This window comes from Physeter macrocephalus, chromosome 20, assembly GCF_002837175.3.
Source record: "Physeter macrocephalus isolate SW-GA chromosome 20, ASM283717v5, whole genome shotgun sequence".
In the NCBI taxonomy this organism is placed as follows: domain Eukaryota; kingdom Metazoa; phylum Chordata; class Mammalia; order Artiodactyla; family Physeteridae; genus Physeter; species Physeter macrocephalus.
Window position 1 is genome coordinate 26249066 of NC_041233.1, and position 24676 is coordinate 26273741.

At 47.9% G+C, this 24676-nt stretch overlaps 1 protein-coding gene across 25 annotated transcripts in view; it reads right to left on the reverse strand.

Annotated features, from left to right (window-relative positions):
* Positions 1-24676, reverse strand: part of DUSP29 (dual specificity phosphatase 29) — a 186341-nt gene that overhangs the window by 148796 nt on the left and 12869 nt on the right. For 11 of the 25 annotated variants that reach the window (XR_003677524.2, XM_028481293.2, XM_055080844.1 and 8 more), the window contains exon 3: positions 11796-12016. Coding sequence is in view for 14 of the 25 variants with exons in the window: in XM_028481293.2 (XP_028337094.1) it covers positions 11796-12016 (221 nt within the window). In the remaining 11 variants the exon portion in view is untranslated. Of the gene's footprint in view, positions 1-620; positions 2300-8241; positions 8611-11795; positions 12017-16100; positions 18377-19428; positions 20181-21111; positions 21373-24676 lie in introns of those variants that run through there. The other 14 variants (XR_008616065.1, XR_003677522.2, XR_008616068.1 and 11 more) reach the window with 9 other exon arrangements.

Below are 24676 nucleotides of genomic sequence, written 5' to 3' on the forward strand. Positions count from 1 at the left end.
CCCGTGAGCCATGGCCGCTGAGCCTGCACGTCCGGAGCCTGTGCTCCTCAACGGGAGAGGCCACAGCAGTGAGAGGCCCGCGAACCGCAAAAAAAACCCAAAAAACAAAAAACTTCTGTTCCTCCTTTCTCTTACCCCTGGCTCCCATCTTAAAGAGACCAGACCTCCAACTTCTGCTTTCCTCAGCAGGACTTACAGCCCCACAAAGAGGCGGGAACGTGTGGGAAGGTGGAGAGAGAACACCGAAAGTGCACTCCAAGGAACACCAGCACTGGGCCTGTCCTTCCCACATATGGATTCATTTAAATGTAAATACTTCATTATGATGGATAAAAGTAACATTTTATTAAAATGGAAATGTTTCTTTCTTTCTGGATAAGTAATAGATCAGACCTAGGAGATAACTGAGTTTAGAGGGGGCTATTGGGATCCAATGATGGGAAGGTCTAGGTAGGGGCCACTAGAATCGCTTTTGGTCTATATCTCTTTCCCAAAAGCCTGTGTATATGGCTCCCCTTACACCCAAATCAGAGTCATTATGAGGACCCATTATGGGCCAAGGTGACCATCCCAGAGCAGAGGATGGGGGGCTCTGGTTCAGGGCCACTAGAATCGCTTTTGGTCTACATCTCTTTCCCAAAAGCCTGTGTATATGGCTCCCCTTACACCCAAATCAGAGTCATTATGAGGACCCATTATGGGCCAAGGTGACCATCCCAGAGCAGATACTAGGCAGTCCCAGGAAGCCCTACCAGCCACAGGGGCCCAGGCCACAGGCCCCCCTCTCTGGCACAAAAGCAGGGCAGCTGCCCTAAGGTTACAGGGTGACCCTCCGGTGGCTTTACAAAGCTGCTGAGCCCCTAGTGGGCCCCTTTTCCTGTTTTCCCCATAGGGCTTTATCAGGCAGTTTTGATTTCTGGTCCTGGACTGATGGCATCTCCATCAGCATCTCTCTCTCTCTCTGGGTTCTGTCTGGTTTCCAGTTCCTGGTTCTAGAAGCCATCTCTCCCTGCTTGGTGTCTGCTGCTGTTTTCTCCTCAAGAATGAGAATCACGCCGTCATGGTGACTGGCTTAGCTCTCGGGCAGGGGCATCTCCACACCTGAGCTCACCAGGCTGCCTGGTTCTCTCATTCCAGGGCAAACACATTTGCAAATACTTTCTGCCGGGACTGAAAACAAGCTCATGTTGCTTTGACTAGAATCAAAGCAAAAGAAGCTTCCCCAAGTTCCGGTCCCCCAAAGGTTGTCTCCTTCCAAAATTATAAAGTCAAACTCTTGTTCAAATTTACCAGAATTTGTTGAATTTTTCTGGGTAGTGGCGCTTCTGGCTAAGATTCTGAACAGCCCTGGCTCCCTAAGGAAGGTAGGGGAGCCCAAAGCGGGGGGCATCTGTGCAGGGGACCGCCACTCCCTACCCCTACCAGATGAATTGCTCTCTGCCGCTTCCAGAGAGCAGCATCTACGGATGGTGACCTGAGCCTGGGGATTCCATCGAAAGGAAGATGCAGGAGCCACCGGTAAGGAAATGCGCGCCCTCCCCATGCCCAGCCCCCACCCAAGACAGCCGACTGACTAACAAGCGGTGCAAACTCTCCTGTAACAGCTCTCGCAGGCACTTTTCTGTGGTTAGAAAATAAAGTTATATTTTTAAATTATTTTTTAAAGAATGTGACTTTCAGACAAAGCCAAATATTTAATCACAGCACAATGTCTACACATCTTTAAATCCTTTTCCGCACCTGTCTTACCAAAAAAAAAAACCACCACCACCACCAAAAAAAAAAAAAAAAAACAGAAAAACGGCGCATGCGTGCTCACTTGTAGCCAGTTCCGCTGGGAAGCCCGTCTGCCCCATTTTGCTGTGAAGCCAAGTGCTGGCGTCGTACCGGAGGCCGCTACGAATTACCCCTTCTGTTCACCAGCCCCTGGGAAGTTTAAGATTGTGTGGAAGGAGTCAAGCTTTGGTTTCACGTCCCTTTTCTGTGACAAAGGAAGTCACAGGCCAGAGCTGTTTTCAGCCTTCCGCCTTCATTCCCGAGTATCCTGCTTGCCCTGTGAGGGGGCCTTACAGCTCCTTCTCAGCGTCCCCGCCGCGCCGGGCCTGTCGCCTCTGCTGCACCAGTTGCTTGTCCAGTTCCCGGAGCTGCTTCAGAAAGCCCCGGTTGGGTAGGACACAGCGGTTCTTGGCCACTTGTTGGATGGCGTCCACCAGGGTCATGTTCCTGTGGATCATCAGGTAGGCCAGGACGAGAGTCGCCGACCGGCTGCGGCCCATGGCGCAGTGAACCAGGATCTTATCTGCAATGGAGTGGGGAGAAGAAACACCCGCGTTGTAGGGGGCAGGGTGGCCTGGAGGTTGGGGCATAGGTGTGAGGCTCACGCAGAGCCAGCTCAGATCCTGACTCTCCCACTATTGTAGGACCCTGGGCAGGTTACTGAGTGGCTGGGAGCCCCAGCTTCCCCATTTGTACAATGGGGATACTGTTAGTATCCTCTTCATTAGGGTCGGTGTGAAGGCAGTTGGTGCAAAGCAACTTGGTACACTGCTTGGTACATATTAAAGGTTCAGTAAGTCACAGACGTTATTATTGTTGCCTCGGTGAGGAGGAGGAGGGATTGAAACTGATGCTTCCTATCTGCCAAAGCACCTCCAAGGGAGAGCCTTATGAGTTTTTTTTAATGCTCACTTGTAATTTATTTATATTTATAATATATTCATATTATATATTTACTTAATGCTTACTTATTTTGAATAGGGCAGCCACTAGGGTTCAGATTTCAAAAGGTATAAAATGATGGCATTGACAAGCCTCCCTCGCACCCACCTCCTCAGTTCCCCAAAGCAACAAGTATTACCAGTTTCTTCTTCCGGAGAATTATCTGTGCATATACATAGCAAAAACATATTTTTTCTCTTCTTTTCTTGCCCAAAAGGTAGCAAGCTTTACACACTTTTCTATACCTTGCTTCTTCCATTTAACAGTATATCTTGGAGACCTTTGTATATCAGTCTCTGAAGAGTTCTCTCTTTGTTATTTTTTCTTGTGGCTGCACAGAGTTCCTCTGTATGGATGAACCATAATCCACTTTAAACGGCGTGCATTCCATCCCATCCATGGCTGCGGGTGGATTGTGGAGGAATGCAGGCTTTCTGCACCATTTGCAGTGCTGCTGCATTTGACCTCGGATAAGGAGAGAGCACCCACAGTCCCAAAGGGCCCTTTGAGGGGCCGAGACAGAGGGTGCAGTCTGCTTGCCGTGGAGTCTGTGAGCATTCACGTGGCCGCAGGAGCCTGCAGAGCCCTGGCCTTGTCTCTTGCAGTCCTGGGTTCGAGATCGGTTCTGCTACTAACCACCTGGGTGTGGGGTAAGCCACTCAGCCTGTGGTGCCTCGACGTCCTCAACTGTCAAAAGGGGGAGCAACCTCAGATCAGCTGTGAGCAAAGCCAATTCAGTAAAAATCACATGGTCAGATTTTTTAAAAATTAAAATAGTTTGGGGGCTTCCCTGGTGGCGCAGTGGTTGGGGGTCCGCCTGCCGATGCAGGGGGCATGGGTTCGTGCCCCGGTCCGGGGGGATCCCGCGTGCCGCGGGGCGGCTGGGCCCGTGGGCCGTGGCCGCTGGGCCTGCGCTTCCGGATTCTGTGCTCCGCAGCGGGAGAGGCCACAGCAGTGAGAGGCCCGCGTACCGCAAAAAAAAAAAAAAAAAAATTAAAATAGTTTTATTGTGTCATGTGGTATAACCAGGGGATGAATATTCTTACAGCTTAGGTGACCAAATTGTCATCTAGATCAGCGGTTCTCTAAGCATGAGCCAAGACCCTGGGGGTTCCCAAGGTACTCTGAGGGGATCTGTGGAGTTAACATTATTTTCAAAATAGTACTATGGTGGTGTTTGTCTCTTTCACTGTTTTGACATTTGCACTGATGGTACAAAGGCAGTGGTGGGAAGGACTGCCGGTGCGTTAGCGTGAATTATGGCGGGGACACTGAACTGTAGTAGTAATCGTTGCATTCATCACCAAGCACTCTTGGGGGAAAAAACAAGCCAATTTCCCATAAGAATATCTTTGATGAAGCAGTAAAAATTAATTTTATCGAATTTCAGCCCTTGGTTACACGTCTTAATATTCTGTGTGATGAAATGGGATGTGTACATAAAGCACTCTGGCTGCATACCGAAGTACGATTGTTATCTCAAGGAAAAGCTTGTGGGAGATTGAGTTGCAAGCTGAATTAGCCACTGTTTCATGAAACACCGTTTTTACTTAAAAGAGTAAATGACAGAAGAAACATGGTAATTCAAACTTGGGTATTTGGCAGACTTTTTCTCGAAGGTGAACAAAGTGAGCCTGTCACATCAAAGAAAACAATTGAGAGTATCCGTTGCCAGTGATAAAATGCAAGCTTTCAAGCAAAAATTAGAATTTTGGAAAACTTCTACTGTGAGATTGACAGTTTCGCAATACTCTTAAGATTTTTCTGTTAAGATCGGCAGTCATATTAACAAACGTGTCTTCTGACAATGTACAGTGAAAGTGTCAACATTTGGAAGATCTGCATAACTTAGTGAACAAGATTTTTCACATAACCAATGTGAGATGTTACAAAATCATGTGCGGGTAAAAAATCCATTCAAAATGCAAGAGAGACCAATGGATTTTCATGTAACAGAGTACGAAGTTTATAGATATGGTTTCAGATTCCACATCACAACTCACCTTTAAGACGCTATCACTTGTCAAGTTTTGGTGTAGTATCAAAGAAGAATATCCACAGTTTTCTGAAAAGGCTGTTAACATATCCCTTCCTTCTCCAGCTATATATCTGAGTAAGGCTGGATTTTCTCCATATACTTCCACCAAGACACCATATCACAACAGACTGAATGCAGAAGCAGATATAAAAACCCGCCTGGGGCTTCCCTGGTGGCGCAGTGGTTGTGCGTCCGCCTGCCGATGCAGGGGAACCGGGTTCGCGCCCCGGTCTGGGAGGATCCCACATGCCGCGGAGCGGCTGGGCCCGTGAGCCATGGCCGCTGGGCCTGCGCGTCCGGAGCCTGTGCTCCGCAACGGGAGAGGCCACAACAGAGGGAGGCCCGCATACCACAAAAAAAAAAAAAAAAAAAAAAAAACCCGCCTGGATTCTCATAAGCCTAACATCAAAGAGATTTGCAAAAATGTAAAATAATTCCATGCTTCTCCCTACTTTATTTTGGAAAATATAATTTTTTTCATAAAAATATGTTAATATGCAATGGGTTCACTTTATTAGTTTTAAATAAATAAACATTTTTACAATTGTCGGTTCTTATTTCTAATAGAGTAGATATTGATAGATCTACCCTACATAAATGCTCTTTGAGGCCTTCAGTAATTTTTAGGAGTGTGAAGGGAATCTGAGACCATAAAGTTTGAGAACTGGAAGATCTAGAAGCATCTCCACACCGGACTTCCCTGGTGGTCCAGTGGTTAAGAATCCCCCTGCCAATGCAGGAGACACGGGTTCGAGCCCTGGTCTGGGAAGATCCCACATACCACAGGGCAACTAAGCCGGTGCACCACAACTACTGAGCCCATGCCCTAGAGCCTGTGAGCCACAACTACTGAAGCCCATGCGGCTAGAGCCCGTGCTCCGCAACAAGAGAAGCCATCGCAATGAGGAGCCCATGCACCACAACAAAGAGTAGCTCCCGCTCGCCACGACTACACAACTACAGAAAGCCCTCCACAAGAAAAAAGCTCCCTTCCGCCACTATCATGGCAACAGCTGGGCCGAATGAGAAATCCACCACTATCATGGCAGCAGCCGGGCCGAATGAGAAATCACCATGAAAACCAGCTTTCCATCCTTCACGCCTCCATTTGGTGGTGCTCTGGAGCTCACAGAGCACCTCAACATGTTTTATCTTCATTTCATCCTTAATACAACCATCAAGGTTTCATTATCCTCATCCCTGCTTTACAGATGGGGAAACAGCCGAGGTGAAATGACTGCTAGAGGTCACCCAGAAAGATGGTGCCATCTCTAGAAATAGTTCAAAGCAACTTGTTATTGAGACCCTACTGTGTGGTGGCTACTTGCTGCTGTGCTCTGGGGACAGAAAAAGTAATGAGATTAGCGTCTCTGGCTGTCCCCAGCACTGCCACCACTGCCATCCCAGTGGCGGCCCTCTCCTGTGGTTCTGGGATCCCTTTGCTGGGGTCAGGCTGGCTGGGGCACCTTGAGCTGTGTGACCCCAGTGCTGTCCCTGTTCCTGATTCTTATGCCTGAGGCCTGGAAGGATGACCAAGGAGACACTCATGGACATCACTGGGTTTATGGAGCACCAGCGGGAGATGAGAAGAGCTTGGCAAAGAACACTTCTGAATGGACGTGGCTCCCCGTGTACCCTCTCACCTCCACTCCCCACCTGCCTCATGGGACCAAGCCCAGGACAGCGGCGATGGTCAGCAACCGCGGCAGCATGAGCCGTGCAAGTGGTCCCAATACCAGGCACCAGGATTCTCTTTCCCCACCCACCCCAGCTGGAGAGGCCTGCACACCCTGCCCTATGGTAAGGACCCTGCTGGTGGCCTTTCCATACACACAGTGCTGACACAGAAGGCGCCCATAAAGAACTGTTAATTTTATCACGATTCGTTTCCACGAGAATCTCCACAGGCTAACCATGCAGGCCTCCAATCCCCATCGCTGAGCTGCAAGAGTGTGGCTGCCTTCCCCACCACCCCCCTCCGTGCACCTGGGTCAGAAAGGCCAGAGGGCAAGAAGCAGGGCGGCTTCTTCAGTGCTGGGTGGGGTTTGGGAGCGGCTGGCCCAGCTCATGGACATGACTGTCCTCCTGGAGTGGAATGTCTACCTCTGGCATTCTAATCCCCACAGACTGTTCCAGAGGCTGCCTGGCCCCTTGCCAGCTCTGCTGATAACTAAAGCGTTTCTTCCTCCCCTGGCAAAAAGGGTAATTCTTTCTGTCATGACTAAAGACTTGAAACAGACGAAAGCTGTAGTTCATTAAGTCTTTAGGGAGCCTGAAGTCTGTTAAGCGGGAGGAGGGGGAGGGGAGAGAGAGGGGGAAGGGGATGGGGTTCCTCCGCTCCAGCAGAAGCTCCTCCCAGCTGAATTTTGCTTTCATGACAGCAGCACTAATGCCGTCTGCCGTGTGAAGTTGGTGGGCGTCCTAGGGTAGAGGACCTGTCCCCAGACTCTCAGGGCACTGCTCCCTCTTTGCTCTGTGGCTCTGCTAAGCACCACCCTTTGGGGCCCAGCGTTGGCTGGTGAGAAACCTGCTCTCAGGAGAGTTCGGGAGACATGCAAGGAAGGCTGCATTCAGCCTGTTCACAGCATGGTCCACACCAGAGGAAGCCGAAGGGAGCATTGTTAGGCTTGGCATTTTCTAGGTCAGTGGCTTTCACACTTTTTTGTGTGACAACCGCCTCCGCCCCCCGCAAATCATAAAATTCACAGCTAACAAGTACATGGGTTCAGCCTACCCCATATCTTCCAAGCACTTTATATGTTCGTTGTAGTCAGTCCTCAGAACAACCTGATGAGGTAGATGAAATTAGTATCCTTGTTTTATCGAGGAGGTAGCTAAAGTGCAGAGAAGCAATGTGTCTGAGTCACACAGCTGGGAAGTGGCCGGACCATGATTCAAGCCCAGGCCACTGAAGCCAGAGGACTTAGATGTTAAGGGGGCTTCACAGGTATGTGTGTATCAGACAAGAGTTTCACAAATAATTTGTGCTTTTTTTACATGCAGTGTACGCGGACGTCTTCTATTCTTTCCTAATCTTTTCAATTTTTTTTTTTAAAGAAGTCCTAGTCAAAGCCACGAAATTGATTTTACAACCTACTGATAGACCACGATTTATGTTTGAAAAATGATGGTTTCAATTAAATATTTCTCCTTGGCCTTCACTAAAAGGTGAATTCCCACAATCTTATGAAGAAAAGCCAAATCCAGAACCTCCACTGTTTACCTCATGGCACGTTTTCACTGGCAACCAGAAGGTGGGCCTCTGTCACTCAAATCAAACGTATAGGCTAAGCCTGTTATCACCATCCACCCCCCGACTTCCTTGGTTTGTGTGGGATGCCGTTTGTCTCCCACTCACTACCTTGGAACCTGCAAAAGCAGAGTTCCTACTTCTCCCAAAATAGTTCTGCACACATGGAAGTCCTCAGAAAAAGGATGCATGGCATGTTTTAGAACTGCCAGGGGGCAGGCTTGTATGTGCTGCAGTGGGTCAGGATACCCTTAAAATACCCTGAAAATCTGGTCTGATTAAAGCTCAGAAGTGCCGGAGAAACAGCCTCTTGCTCAAACACAAGACTTCATTTATTTCTTCAAACCTACCGTATCCATAATAGATTGTAAGATGGCTTCCAAAGCAGCCTGTGGACTGTTTGTTCAAGAAAAAGAAAGAATAAAAGGAGAGTGGTGATACTAAAATCTGATCTTTAGAGCCTCATGGTATCCGCCCTGGGATTTCTTAGAAGATTTCATTAAATTAAAACCACAGTAACTCAGCTCTGAGGATGCTGTGCCAGGAGCAGTGAAGGCAGTCCAAATGGGGCTCCCGAGGCAGTATGTTGTCCGTACTTCTTTTTCTGATGAAGAAGGACAAGTTCAGTTGTTTTAGATCCTATAACCAGCTGGAATGTGTCACCTTCCATGATATTGGGTGACCTCTTATACAGCAGAGTCCCCAGATGCTCAAAATAAGGACAAAGGACTCTTCCGTGAGGCCTGAGTGACAGAAGTGATGCCCGTTGGCCCCTGATTAACTCTGTGACCCTCAGCACAACATTGGCTTCTCTGGGTCTCTGTTTCCCCAGCTCTCAGGGAAGAACACTGGACTAGATTATCTCTAAGGTTTTTCAAGAGTGTCTGAGGTTGCCTGGTGAGTTCTTTCGGAAGGGTCAGATCAGGGTAGGGCAGACACAGGGATGGGCCCCATGTGGCTGATTAGAGACCACACGTACAGCTCTGCAGCACCACGAGGGATGCTTTTCAGAAAGAGGGGAGGAGACTGGCCGTGAGGAGCAGTTGTGGGAAACGGGATACACTAAGCTGAAACTAGCCAAGGAAGAACAGGAAAGACAGAGAGAGGAAAAAGACATGTCTTTGCCTTTTGGCCACACTGTCCATCAACACCTCTTACATCAAGAGTATAATAAGAAACATACGAGTGCGCCTGGCTCCTAAAATGCTACAGGAGTGTCCCGTCGTTTTCCAGGGCGTGACTAGACCCGTCCAGGCTGCCTCCTGCCTGTGCCATACATGCTGAGCACATGCCATCTCCACGTATGGAGTCTCTGACAATGCTGACGAGCTTTTTCTTTTGTTACTCTGACTACTCAGGGCACAGGTTACAGACTGACAGCCACTGGGTTTCTTTTGTTTGGGCTATGCCGCGTTTTAAGAGATTTTCAATTTGTTGCCAACACTTAAAATTTGAGCAATTTTACATTAAAATCCAGATTGGAGACTTTTCCTGAAAAGTCAGATCTACCACATTGGCACTGATTCTCACAAGACAATCATCGCTTGGGACTGAGTAGCAGCTGTTCCCTTGGGAGGGGATATGGGGCTCTCAGCTCAGCCACAATCACCCTCTCCCCTCACCCCACGGCCACACGCAGCCAGCGTCATTCATTTATGGCCTCTGCCTGGTCCTGAAGGGTTGGGGTTTGAGCCCTCAGCTTGAGGAAGTCTTTAGATATGCAAATACAAAGGGCACAGAGAAGGGAGTCTGGCCTCCCACTGGCAACAGGGTCCTGTCCTGCTCCCCAGCCCTAGCCAGCTGGTCTAGGCCCACACTCCCTGCATGTCCTCTGACCTGTGGATATGCTTTTCCCTCTCGACCCTTTCTCGGCTACGTGCTTTCAACCACCTGGTCTACCTGTCACGATCCACACCAGCCTGACATCCCCACATCGATGCTCTGAGATCTGCCCAGGCCTAAACATAGGACCCCAAAGCCCATTCTTTCCTAATCCGGCAGTGGGGGCAGACTCTAAAATGGCATGCCAGGACCCCGGCAGGCTGTCCTATGCGTGTATCATACCACTGTAGTTCAAAGTTGGAATGTCTTTTTTTCCTTTTTTTTACCCCCTCTGGGGGTTGGAAACTTTATTATGATGATGTGCACGTGCTGGTGTGGTTATGTGCTTCGTGGTGCGAGACCTCTCTTTATCAAACGCATCTGACAGCCTGCTGTGCACCAGGTTCTAGGCTAAGTGCTTTTTGTGGGTTACTGCTGAGCCTCATTATAACCTTTCAAGGTAAATATTTTCATCACCGGATGGAGAAATCAAGGCTTAGAAATCACATTGTTGTGCAGCGTGAATTTGAATGCAGCCTTGTCTTCTCCAGAGCCTTCCAGGCCCCTTGCATTAAGGGGATGGTTGAAGATATAGTAACGGCAAGTTGAGCACATTAAACACAATCGGAAGGATCGTGTGGTGGTAGCTTTTTGTTTTTTCATGTCAAATATGTTTTCAGTTAACTTCAAATACTGTGAGGCGAATTTCACCTTATGGTGATGAGTCAAAGTCCAGTTGCTTCTTTGATCCTGCTTGGAAACCCAGAATGTGCCTAACTCAAAAGATGGTCCATAAATAGACTCATAAAAAGGATGACTTTGAAATGAGGTATCCCCTAAGACAAGAACTTCAGCTCTGTGGGCTTTTTTTTTTTTTTTTTTTATACCTTCCCTCTGTCATAGCCTTCTGAGCCAAAATAAAGACAAACTCTGGGACTGTCCAGCAGACGTGGCCTAGGCCCAGCTGCAGGTTGCAGTTCCTGAAACAGGCCAGTTGGTCAGTCACTGAGCCTTGTAATCCCAACCACTTGTGGTAAGAAAGGCCTTTAGTAACTGTATACTCTGAATTATGTGATGGCCCCATAAAAGGGTGTGACACATGGGGCTGAAGTCAGAGCACAGATCAGGGAGTTGAAGTCCCTCTGTCCTCTGTGGAATGTCACTGAGATACATCCTGCAGTAATCACAGCATATTGGCTCAGCCAGATGCATACCTACACTGTGCCCTTCTCTCCAGAATAGTCTCGTAGACTTTACCTGGATTAGGGCCGCTACAACTGCATTTTGCGTACGAGGACTAGCACTGTGATTTAAAAGATGGTTAATTAACTTCGGGAAACTTGGACATCACGAGTGTAAAACTCAGATTCTCAAATGTAGTTTGCCACTTAGAAAGAATAGGTTGTCAGCTTTCTACAGGAGGGTTCACTAGACTGTATATGACTGGGGTGGGAGGATGAGGGAGGCAGGTATGAACTTGGTTGGCTGGCAGGAGAATCTGAAGTCTCCCCAAGATTCCCACTCAAGTCAGCTCCCTGGGGGTTTTTGAGCATCGAGGCCCTTGGCTATTAGTCTGGTCTGGACCCAGGCACAATTAGCACCTTGGCAGCATCCCACCTTTGAGGGCTCCCAACCACCCCTGGCATTCAAAAGATGGCTGCTGGGCCTTAGGGAAGACAGATTCAGGCCAAAGGCCTCTCCTCTGAGCCCTCCTGATTCTGATTTCCCATAGCGGCAACCAAGGGCCAAACCCCAGCAGCAGCAAGCTCAGTGGTGCTCACAGACATTTCCAGCAACCCTGGCAGGGCGGGATTTGCAAGAGGAGCTTACTTAAAGTGTGCAGATGCCTCTTCCCACCAGGCTGAGGGGCGGGACCTCAGGCTGGAGGTGGGGCCTCTGGATGGGGCGGGGCCTTGAGGTGGCCTAGGGCTGGGGGGCGGGGCCGTGCGCGGGCCGAAGGTCTCTTACTGTGATCGTAGCGGAGAGCAGCATCAATGAAAGCGGCCGCTGGGTAGAAGAAGACGCTGAGGTCGAAGGTGGGCAGGTCGTCGGCCTGGACGCCGTGGTACTCGATGGCCATGTCGCGGTAGTAGTCGGGCCCGGTGTCTACGTTCCAGCGGCCGTGGGCCGCGTTCAGCACGTGCGTGAAGCCTGCCTTCTGCAGCCTGTAGCGGTCCAGCGCCGTCGCCCTGGGTGCGAGGGAAAGAGGCTGGTCGGCTGCGCGGAGCCTTGGCCTGGATCTGGGGAAAAGTCGGGTGCAGCCCACGGGTTTCTGCTCTCGATTCCGGCTTCCAAAATAAGGCCTAGCTGTTGAAATGAAGGACTTCCCTAGTCCAAGCCCTGCTCTTACCCCTTGGCCACTGTGCCCTGTTCTTTTGTCCATTCATTCTTTCATTCACCAAATACAGAAGAGCTGAGACTCCAGTGGTCCGCGGGAGTGGACTGTCAGCTGCCAGATCCCCTCTAAGGCCATCAGAATAACCTGTTCATCAGGCAAAGCTGAATGTAAGGGAGAGGGCCACCTTCATAGAGCCTCGGGGAGACTCTTTAAAGCGGGCCCCTCCTCTGAACCCTCTGGATGTTTACAGTGTTTGGAGGTTGAGGCTCAAATGAATGGTTTAAGATGGGTCATTCAGGGAATTCCCTGACGGTCCAGTAGTTAGGACTCCACCCTTCCATTGCAGGGGGCATGGGTTCCATCCCTTTGCGGAGGAACTAAGATCCCGCAAGCCAGTGTGTTGTGCCCTCCCCCAAATAAAACAAAAACAAAAACTTGAAAAAAAAAAAAAAAAGATGGGTCATTACGTGTGACGGTTTGATTGGGATCTGGCAAAATTCTTAATCTTGATGTTCCAAGAGATTGGTGAACACAGTGCAAAACCTTTGCTTTGGTAAGTGAATCATTGTCTACTTGGGCAAAGCACTGTTCTGAAGAGGAGAGCTGTTTGAGCCGTCTGTTACTGGAATTGACTTTAGGAAGTTCTTGAAGCCAAGAATTTCCAGGAACAAAGAGTAAAAGTCACGTTCAAGTAGGTGGCCTTGGAACATGGGGCAAAGGAAGCAGGAGTTATTTTGGCTTAGAAGGGCCAGGGGGTACTTTATTGGAGAGAGGGCTTTGAGCCTGCCTTACTACAGTGTCAGCACTTGGTGCTGGAGGGGAAGAGTGACGCAAGGGCACGCCCCAGCCAAAGAAATAGCACAACCTAAGGGATGGAGGCTGGAGGTGATGAAGGCCTTCCAGGAAATGTTTATTGTTTCCTGTAACCAATCATTTATCCCCAGTGTAATGATTTAGAATCTGCTGTGTGCCAAGCACTGTCCTGGGTACTGATGATGCAGCAATAAGCAGGTCAGTCTAGGTCCCTCGGGAAGCTTAGATTCTGATGGGGAAAGCAAATCAGTGGATAAATAATTTCAGACAGCAGTAAGAGCTGTGTAGAGTGACGGTGGTCCTGTTTTTGGTAAGGTAGTCAGGGAAGGCCCCTGCGGGGAGGCGGCATTTAAGCTAAGACTGAGGTGTGATAAGGGCCTAGGCAGGGGAGGAGTTGGAGGGAGAGTGTTTCATCCAGGCAGAGGCAACAGCAAATGCTAAGAACAGAAGGGAGACTAGTGTGGCTGTAATAGCAAGGGTGGTAGTGGTACAAGGGGAAGCTGAAAAGGGGGGCTGGTTCACGGTGGGCCCTGTAGACCATAGGGAAGAGTTTGGATTTTACTCTTAAGTAATGTGGTATGCCACATGCCACAGAGGAGTTTAAGGAAGGGCTGAGCATTGTTTACTTTTTTAAAGATCAGTCTGGCTGATGCATGGAGATGGGTTGGAGAGGAACAAAAAAATAGAAGCGGGAGCTCTCTTGGAGGCTGTCACAGTTATACAGCCAAGAGAGGAAGGTGGCTGGACTAAGCTACAGCAGACTTGCTGATGGATTGGGAATGGGGGCAGGGAGGAGGGGACTGGTTTGGCCAGAGCATAGCATATGAGAGGAGAGATGAGAAAGGTCTGGAGAGGGAGTGTGAGATTTGACCATGGAGCGCTTGGATGTCAGGATCTGCATTTGGGGGTCAAGGAGAGCTTTTGATGGTGTTTGAGGAGGGTGATCCCATCTGAGCTTCGAGATGACATCTCCCTCAACAGCACAAAGCCCAGATCTACAGCTCAGGGAAGAGGTGACCCTTCCAGACAAGGGTCTGGAACTATAACAGTAAGAGGCTAAAAGTGGCAATGCGTTCCATCTGAGGACTCATCTCAAGGCCACTGGTAAAAGGATGTGGACAGAAGTGAGCATATTGGATGCCAACATGGATCAACACCCTGGGCGGGGAGGCTCCATGAAGTAGAAACACAAGCCATGGTCCCTCGGCCCAGGGCCCCTCGTGTATCGCTGGTTTCCTGGGGCTTTTTATTGGTCATGAGAGGAACCACAGTGGAGTCCAGTGTTTGGGAGAGGGAGACCTGAACACAGGCATTGAGCTTTTAGAAACGTGCAAACAGCCCATGGGAACTGAGGCGTGGGGAGATGGGGAGTTCCACCAAGCCCCGCAGCTGGCTTTTAGGGCTGCCATCCTGACTACGAAACCCATTCTGCTTTCAATTTTTCCTCAGAAAGGTCTGTTTTTCATTTTTCTCCTCATCCCAAAGTATGTATACAACAAACATTATGCTTTGGGGATATAGATCTGCGCTCAATTAAAGCCTCCACTAATGCAGGCCATCTTGCTGAGTAGCAATCAACCTTACTTTGAGGTTGAGCTCAGTGGAAAAATTAAAATTAACTGTCCTTGACAGGAAGTTCCTACCCACCATAAAGACTGGTCTCGCTGGGTTCCGCAGCTGGGTTTCAACATAATCAAATGGCAGTAACAGTTTGCACTTTGCTGCTTTGGGGGTCAAGGATCAGGGTATATATGCAACAAGACTCATTGCATGACACCTCTACATTTACCGTGCCGCCCCACCAGAGCTGGTTTTGACTGTGTCTGAGGGAGAGAAAGGGGCTCATGCGGAGGATTAGACCTGGTGGGTATCCTGAAGCCCATTGCAGGTTTTTGGGCTCTGTGGCTACCTGGGCCCAGAAGGGGAGGTGGTGTCCTCACACACCCCTCTGGAGATTTCCCCCATCTTGGTTTACTTAGAGTCCAGTTGAGGGCTCTGGGTAGTATCCACGGCAGGATGGGGATTTGCAAATACACAGAGTGACTCTCAGTAGACAGTGGCTGTTTTGGAGGTAGATCCCCAGTTGGCCCAGACACCTAGCTCATCTATCACTGGGAGTGGGGTGGGGTCGGAGGGTGCTGCTTGGTGCTGCGTTGTTTAATTTTCTTAACTTTCAGGGCTACCTGCTAAGATATGTGGGAAAGACTAAGAAATGTGCCTCTGCTGAAGGAGAAAAGCTCAGAAGAAAAGCAGGGTTAAGAAGTTACTTCTAGGATTTAGGTGATTCAGGAGGCTAAACAACAGTTTCGGGTTGTTTAAGAAAAATCTTAGGTGTAAGTAACCTATTGAGGACACAGGGGTGGGAAAGGGTAAGCTGGGATGATGTGAGAGAGTGGCATGGACATATACACACTACCAAATGTAAAATAGTTAGCTAGTGGGAAGCAGCCTCATAGCACAGGGAGATCAGCTCGGTGCTTTGTGACCACCTAGAGGGGTGGGATAGGGAGGGTGGGAGGGAGACGCAAGAGGGAGGGGATATGGGGATATAAGTATACATATAGCTGATTCACTTTGTGATACAGCAGAAACTAACACAACAATGTAAAGCAATTACACTCTAATAAAGATATTAAAAAAATAAAAATAATGTCATCTAATTACAAAAATAACACATGTTCTATGCAGAATGTGGAAAACATATTCCCTCCCCCCCACACACAAAAACACCTGTATTTCTACTCCCTAGAGACAAAGACTATTTGCCTTTTTTTTTTTTTTTTTTTTGCGGTATGCGGGCCTCTCACTGCTGTGGCCTCTCCCGTTGCAAAGCACAGGCTCCGGACGCCCAGGCTCCGCTCCGGACGCACAGGCTCAGCGGCCATGGCTCATGGGCCCAGCCGCTCCGCAGCATGTGGGATCTTCCCGGACCGGGGCACGAACCCGTGTCCCCTGCATCGGCAGGCGGACTCTCAACCACTGTGCCACCAGGGAAGCCCCTATTTGCCTTTTGATATAAGATCTTCCAGTTGTAAGCAGAAACTAACACACCATTGTAAAGCAATTATACTCCAATAAAGATGTTAAAAAAAAAAACTTCCAGTTGTTTTTCCATGAATAGATTTGTATATTTCATATAAAGGTTGGGGTAGGGGTTACAATACTATATATACAGTTTCCAAAACTTTGCATGGTGATATATTGTAAACTTTTTTTTGGAAGCATTTTTTAAAGTTTATTTTATTTATTTATTTTTGGCTGCATTGGGTCTTCGTTGCTGCACGCGGGCTTTCTCTAGTTGAGGCGAGCAGAGACTTCTTTTGTTGCGGAGCACGGGCTCTAGGCACGCGGGCTTCAGTAGTTGTGGCTCATGGGCTCTAGAGCGCAGGCTCAGTAGTTGTGGCGCACAGACTTAGTTGTTCCGCGGCATGTGGGATCTTCCCCGACCAGAGCTCGAACCCGTGTCCCCTGCATTGGCAGGCGGATTCTCAACCACTGCGCCACCAGGGAAGCCCCACATCCCTGTTTTTGACCCAGATCTCTTTAGCTCTTCTCCCTGCCCGTGAACCTCTGGCCTCGCTCTGGATTCTGAATCTGGGTTGGAGGGCCAAGGAAGGGACTTTCTTCCTCAGGGACCTTCCCTCCCTTCCTCCTTCTCTGGCCTGGCCCAGCCTCCTTTCAGCCCCTCAGAGTTCCTCCAGGAAACTTGCTTTAACCAGCATACCCTCCACGTTGAGGAGTGGCAAGTAAGAGCAGTCTCCCTGGGCAGAGCTCTTGGCATTCCACTTTTTCGGACCCCTTGGGGGCCCTCCTGATTCCCAGCCTACATACTTCAGCCCCTGCCCAGAAGTCCATTTCCCACAGATGTGTGCTCTCACAGAGAGGAGGAGGGACATGCAAGTACGCGTCTGTACAAGCCATCCACCAGCTGCCTTGCAGTGGGGAACCAGCTGCTTCCGTGTTGCCAGGATTCTGCACTGGGCATTGACGGAAGTCCACTAAAGCTTGGGCAGTTCTCCGTACCCTCACGTCTGTGAGGACCCACTGAGTTCCCGCACCTAATCATGCACTCCTGTTCGCCCACGACCCACATCCTGTAATCTGGCACCTTATTTATTCTGATGCGTGTGACACTTGTGGTGGCACATCAGTTCGTGGGCATGACCCTGATGGTGACTTTCTCCTTCTCTGGAGTCTTGACCACACCTACTCCTTGCAAGTGAATTTTAAAACAGCAGGCACACTTCTAGCTTTTGATCTCCCTCAATTCACCTGATATGAAAGTGAAATTCACTGGCTGTCTGGTTTTTTGCGTGTTCTTGTTACTTGCTGATGATGGAGCTGTTTGGCTGTGAGGCTCTGCAGAAAGCACAGGGCTCACAGGTGTAGTTTGTAAGCTTAAACTGCTGCATGTACCAAAACAATGACCCTCTGGGACCCTCAGTTTTCTTTATTTGTTAAATAGAACCAATTACATTGGCAGTACTTTCCTTACAAGATTCTTGTAAAGTTGAATGATGAGCTATTCAAGTTTCTTTAAAAGGTTAAAAGATAAATTCCGGGGTGGGGGGCAAACAATAGGAAGATGCACGACAAAGTGTTATCAGTGGTTATCTCTGGGTAATGGAATTATAGGGAATTTTAATATTCTTTTTGTCTGTGCTTTGTAAATTTTCAGTAATGAACATAACATATATTCACTTAGTGGATAAATATATACCATGATTTTTATTGATGTTCTATCCTTAGTTCTCAGGAGAGACTGTTGCAAAGACATAAGGTGTTCTCAGTGTTTTTAACTCCTTAGAAATCTCTCCATCATCTTCCCCACCCTCCTAGGCTCTAGACCTCCAAGGATGGAGGCTAAGAGGAGAAGGACAATGCATGGGAAGCCTGGTTTCAAGAAATGGTGTTGTACTAATCACTAGACTAGGCATTTGGCTAACCATGAAAGGAAATGGTTGACATAGCTGGGTGAAAAGCTGTCACCCAGCATGAGAAGGCCTAGCCGGGCCAGGGCCACCACGTCTCACCCTGGCCACCTTGCCCATGACTGGTGCCCAGTTGTACCTTAGTCGCCTTCGGTACCTGGAGGCTCAGAGTCCAGGTTTTCTAGTTCTTCCAGGTGACATTCAGCATGTTAAATTGTCAACCTTGGCTGTGTTTTTGCTGCCCATCCTGGAGAAGCAGGTCAAGTTTTAGCTCTACTTGGTGCCTCAAGGCTGAATTAGTTCTTTCTTTACTGGGGGGAGAGATTGCAGCTGTCCAGGTGCACCAGTGAGACGTCCTCTCTTGAGCTGAGGACCGTCTCAGCCATTGATTTGCCTTCACCTCACTCTCCAGCCTCTTCGACTACAGGCCAGCCCCAGAGCTGCTACTGGCTTCAGAGGCTGTCGGTCTGGTTGGGAGCAGAAAAGCAGAAACGGTGAGCTGGAGAGACCCCTGGCAAGTGAGCTCAGGCTGGGTGGAGCTGGCCCAGGCATTTGAAGAGTCAGGCTTTATAGGGAGGGGCTGCTGGCTGTCGATGACACCAAAAGCCAGACCCTGGAGGCGACTGTATAATAAAAATAGGGCTCGCACCATTCAAGCAGAAGCAGAGCAGCTTCGCAGAGCCTTGGTGTTGGCTTATAGGGCTGCCTCTATCGTGAGAGGGAAGAGAGATTTCTCAATTATCCTGTTGCAGCCAAGCCTTACTATGGGGAGCCTGTCCTGCCTGGGACTTTACAATCTCTTTGATGGTAGCCAGGATATTTCCCCCGCTGCTGACTACTGGGGAGAAACAAGACAGGAAAAAAAAAGAATTTGCTCAGAAAATGGAAGAAGTGAATGAGATTAAAGTGAGAATATTTAAATTACAGAAATTTAGTGCTTTCAAGCATCCTCAAGCACTTCTGAAGCACCCATTTAGGGACTGCTGATTGATAAGAGGTGATGAATTATTCTTATCTCATCATCAATGCCGGTCCCTGGCTCTCTGGAGGGCAACCCTTGGTTAACCTAATTTGAATCTAATTTGTATGACTTAAAAGTAATAAAACAAGTATGTGCTTGAGCCTAATAAAGCCTAATTTATTTAATAAGACATTTCTTAAAGAATTTTACTTTAGAGCTGGAAGGGACCTTGGAAATCATCCCTTTATTTTACAAATAAAGAAACTGAGTCCCAGAACAATAAGATGTTTTGCCAAAGGCCACACGGAATGGCCACCCACACTGGAGGCTTGAACTCTCTGCCCCGAATCCTGCTGGAGGGCTTTCGCTCGCTGTACACCACACTGTCCCCAAGGTTCCCACTTGCAGATTCAGACCCCCTACCAAGTTGTGGGAAATGGGTGGCTGTGCCTTGAGCCCTTGAGGAGGAAGACTTCCCCACGAGGCCACCAAAAGGTAGCTGCCTGGCCTGCACTGACCCAGCACATTTCACACCAGCCACATCCCTCTCCCGAGGAAGACTTCCCCACGAGGCCACCAAAAGGTAGCTGCCTGGCCTGCACTGACCCCCCGCCGCTGACCCAGCACATTTCACACCAGCCACATCCCTCTCCTGTCAGTGGCCTCTTCTCGCCAGGCTGTGGTGATGGTGTGGGAGGATGGGGGGGACATCTCTGCTCTCCTCAGGCTGGTGAGCAACAGACACTTGGAGTCACCGGGCATCCCATTTGGTGATCCCCTTGGGATAAGCTGAGATTGAGAAAATGCTTTAGATGTTCTGAAACCCACAGGCGTGTAGGGCTTTGATGTGGTACTGCCCCCTCAGGCCTTAGGCCACCCGGGTCCCTAGAAGGCCGGGACAGCATCTCTGGAGGGAGTAGGCTGGAGAAGGCCGATTAAGAGGGACTTCCTTCCTTTCAATCTGGACTTGGGTTCATGATAGCATCTCCTGGGAGAAATTTGACCAGGGGTGTTTTCTGTCCCAAGGCTGCCCTTAGTAGAGGGACGCTGAGTGGCAAAGTGTAATGACTGTTCTTTACCTCCGTCTCACACTGTGAGTTGGATTTCCAGAAGCTGTCTGATCTCTAATAGTTCACACACAGTGGCTGTGCCAGGAACTGTGCTGAGAATCAGATGTATTAACCCATTGAATCCACATCTTCTAGGTGAAGAAATTGAAGTTCAGAAAGCTTGAGTGACTTGCCCAAGGCCACATGGGAACCAGTAATTTGACCCAGACGTTGTGGCTCCAGAGCAGATGCCCAGCCATTCTGTGCTTGAGGAGAGAGGAGTGGGGAAAGAGTGAGCTGCTTCTTGGGGGTCAGTCTGGTGCCCAGCAGGTCCCAGGCATCGTTGGTCTAGACTTCAGGAGCAGCCAGTGGCTCTGGCTGCCTCAGGACACCCATTCTCACTCCTGGATCCTAACCACCTTAACTTTCAGATCCTTGGCTTTTAAGAATCTTAGGCGCTTTAGGGAATGGAAAAACTCAACCTAAATGCAAATGTCAAATTAAAACTGAGGCTTCGTGCATGAGGAGCCAGTATGAGCGTTTCACTGCTCTGGGCAATACCTACAAAGAGACGGAGAGACACGGGCAGCTGTGCCTGCTTTCAGCCAGGCTGTAACCTTGGTGTGGTTGCATTGACAGTGGAAATAACTTCTTTCTCAGTAAGCATCTGTGAGTCTCGTTAACCTTGTTAAGTGGGTGTCAAGGAGGGACCCTGAGCAGAGATGGGGACAAGGTCAGGTGGGTGCTGACCTTGGTCCTCTCCTGGGCTGTGCACGCAGGTCACACACACTGACTGTGGAGCCTGCCTAGACTGTGCGTGTGTGTTTGTTTGGGGGCTCAATTAGGCAGAGCTGGATTGAATCAAAAGGGCAGTAACATTCCCTTGCTTGAAGGAAGCAAACTTATGGTCAGATGTCAAGGAAGTAAGCGTATCTTATTGCGTCAAACCCTATTGTCTGTCACTCTATTACGCTAGGCCATTTGTATCCTGCTCATACACTCAGTGGCTTCCTGAATAAAGTCCCTTGGCCCTGACCTACCTTCCCAAGTTTCTTTCTCACTAAGTAGCAATAATAACAACATTTGCATTTGTCTGTTACTTCATAATTTACAAAATGCTTTCCCATTCCATTATTTCTTTGAATCCTCTCAGTAACCATCTGTAGAGGCCCAGAAAGGTGAAAGGACCTACCCAAAGCCTCTGCACCTGGAGACAACTGTGGCTGTGGTACCTTGTGTGTTACCGTTTGGAGTGTTTGCTGCCCATCCGGAGGGGTGTGTTACACTTTCCTGCCCCATTGTCATGAGGCTTTGGCATGGACTTGCTTTGGCTGGTGAAATGTGGGCATCAGTGTCTTGTGTCACTTCCGAGTCAGTCTGTGGTTTGCCATGTCTCTCTTTTCTCTCTGCCGGGAGCCTGACAATATCCCAGAGAGGGGCTGAGTCCTGAGTCCTGGAGTCGAGTGGAGAGACCATGGACATGTCACATGAGGGAGAAGTAAACCACCGTTCTGGTAGGCCAACAAGATGTTGGGGATACCTGTCATCACAGCACAGCTAAGTCTAAGCTAATCACACAGTAGTCAAACTTGGCTTAATCTCGGACCCTCTGGAAGCACACTCTCTACTGCATTCATCCCCAATGTTCCAGATGAATCACCCTGTTTGTTCGCACCTCCATGCCTTTTCTCACCCTGTTCCCTCAGCCTAGAATTCTGTTGAAATCCTACCCATCTTCCAAAGCCAAGCTTAGAATTCACCTCTCCTGTGATGCTTTCTCAGATCCATAATACCAAGCACTTACTGAGCGTTTACTATGTGGCAGCTACTACTCTAGCACTTCACTTGTTTTAATTCATTTAATCTTCACCTGTGAGATAAGCCTTGTTACTGTTGCCATAGAAGAGGAAGAGAGGTAAAATAACTTGTCCAAAATCACACACTGGTAAATGGCAGAGCCAAGACTCAAACCCCATGCTCCTTCCAACCCACTACCTATTTCTCTTTCTGTTCCCTGTTACATTTCTACACATCTCTTCTCCTCAGCTGGAAAACAGCTTCTTTATCTGACTGACCACATTTTCTTGATCCTGGTTTGAGAATATATACTGCCACTGCCTGGTGGTGTACCCTTGGGCTGGTCACTTAATTTCTCTGAACCTCAGTTTCCTCTTTGTATCCCCCAAAGCTCCTAGCAAGGTGCCCAGTAAATACTGATTGACTAAATGGATGAACTCCATGAGCCTTGGTTTGCTCATTTTTTAAATGGGAGAGATAATGGTACCTCCTTCATAGAGTTGTTGGGGGCTTTCAATGATGCCTAGCACAGGGCACGGCACATGGTAAGAATCCAATATAATTTGGCTATTGTTGCTATTATAAGCTGTAGGAAAGGTAAATGTAGTATGTAATATACAGAGAGAAAAAACTTACTTCTCACCATGGGGATTGGGAAAGCTAACTTCATGGCAGAAGTGACTTGGGTGGACTTTGAAGAATGCATAGAATCTGGACATGGAGATGAGGTGAAGGGAAGGGCATTTTAGGCAAAGGGAACAGCACAGAGAAAGACACAGAGACAGTATAAATCTTAAAATCTTAATCCTCCTTCCCCTATTTATACCATTTGTAGGGTCAGATCTCAGGAAATAATCCTAAATATTAAAAATAAGTTTATGCACAAAGTTGTCCACTGCAGCATTATTTATAAAAGTGAGAACATGAAAGTGACTGATATGTCCAATGGTAGGGAAGGTGGTTAAATAAATGATCTTCTATCCATCTGATATAATACATATGTAATTATAGTGACTGTTATAATGAAATATATGAGAAGTAAGTAATAAGGGAAAAGTTTATGAATGACGCTATGTGGAAAAGAGACAAGATAAAATGAATAATCAATATTGTCACAACTATACAAAAAGAATGTAAAACCAAATGTATCATGTAGAAAGTGTAGGAGGAAATGTACTGCAGTCTTAGTAGGCGTGGCTTGGCGTGATGGACTTGGGTGATTGTTTTGAGATATTTAAAAGTTTTCTTCCTTACATTAATCACTATTTTATTATTATAGCTAAACTTTTTGAGTGCTTACTCTGTACTAGGCACTGCACTAATATTTGACATATATCAATCCATACAACCCTATGAGGAAGGTTCTCTTGCTAACCTGTTACAAATAGGGAAGCTAAGAGGTCTATATTTATACAATGAGTTTACATTACTTTTTTTTTTTTTTTTTGTGGTAGGCGGGCCTCCCTCTGTTGTGGCCTCTCCCGTCGCGGAGCACAGGCTCCGGACGCGCAGGCCCAGCGGCCATGGCTCACGGGCCCAGCCGCTCCGCGGCACGTGGGATCCTCCCAGACCGGGGCGCGAACCCGGTTCCCCTGCATTGGCAGGCGGACGCGCAACCACTGCGCCACCAGGGAAGCCTACATTACTTTTAAAATAGGAAAACAATATAGTTACTACGTTTATGTAATATTTTATTATTAAAAGATAAGAGATTCAGATTCCCCCCCCCTTTTTTGTTACTTCAAACAATGAGAAACATTGTTGTACATATTTCCTTGTGTATTGGTACTCTTATTTCTGTAAGTCACATTTCTGAAAGTGATATTTGAGGTCAAAGTGTATGCATGCCTTTTTTATTTTGAACTAATTTTAGACTTACAGAAAAGTTGCAAAAATAGTACAGAGATTATTTGGCAATAAAAAAGAATAAAACACTGATACACACTACAGCTTGGATGAACCTTGAAAACAGTATGCTAAGTGTAAGAAGCCAGTCACAATAGGCCATTTATTATTATTCCATTTATCTGAAATGTCCAGGATAGGTAAATACATAGAAACAGAGCAGATTGTTGGCTGCCTAAGGCTGGGGGAATATGGGGAATTGAGAGTGATTACTTAATGGGTTCAGGGTTTCCTTTTGAGGTGATGAAAATGCTTTGAAATTAGATGGTGGTTCAACTCTGTGAATATAATAAAACCACCGAATTGTACAGTCTAAAAGGGTGAATTTTATGGAATGCAAGTTATATCTCAGTAAAGCTATTGTTTTTTAAAAAGTAAACAATAGGGGCTTCCCTGGTGGCGCAGTGGTTGCGCGTCCGCCTTCCGATGCAGGGGAATCGGGTTCGCGCCCCGGTCTGGGAGGATCCCTTGTGCCGCGGAGCGGCTGGGCCCGTGAGCCCTGGCCGCTGAGCCTGCGCGTCCGGAGCCTGTGCTCCGCAATGGGAGAGGCCACAACAGAGGGAGGCCCAAAAAAAAAAAAAAAGTAAACAATAGAGTCCCTATTTAGGGGAACCCACGTTCCCCAATGTTCACAACTGAGAAATGATTGGATAAATTATGGTACAGCTATACTAAGGAATATTGAAATTACAGAAGAGTATAATTCCTTTTTCTGCTAAAAATTATTTAAAAGAAATAAAAATCCTTTAAATGTATGCATATATTTCCTTGTGTTTGCAATAACATACATAAAATGAGCTTAATGCTGGTTACTCAGGGCAGAGTTAAGAGAGGACAAAGGGAGATTATGCGGTTGGTTTTTATAACCCTCTATTTAGTTTAATTTAGTGTAAAAGGGCATATAATTTTTATAACTTTTTCCATTTAAAAATATTAAGAAAAAAAAAGAAAAGGGGTTCTGCCCCTGGATTTCCCATGACTAGACAGTTATCTCTAGGTTGTTTTTTTTTTTTTTGCTTTATGCGGGCCTCTCACTGTTGTGGCCTCTCCCATTG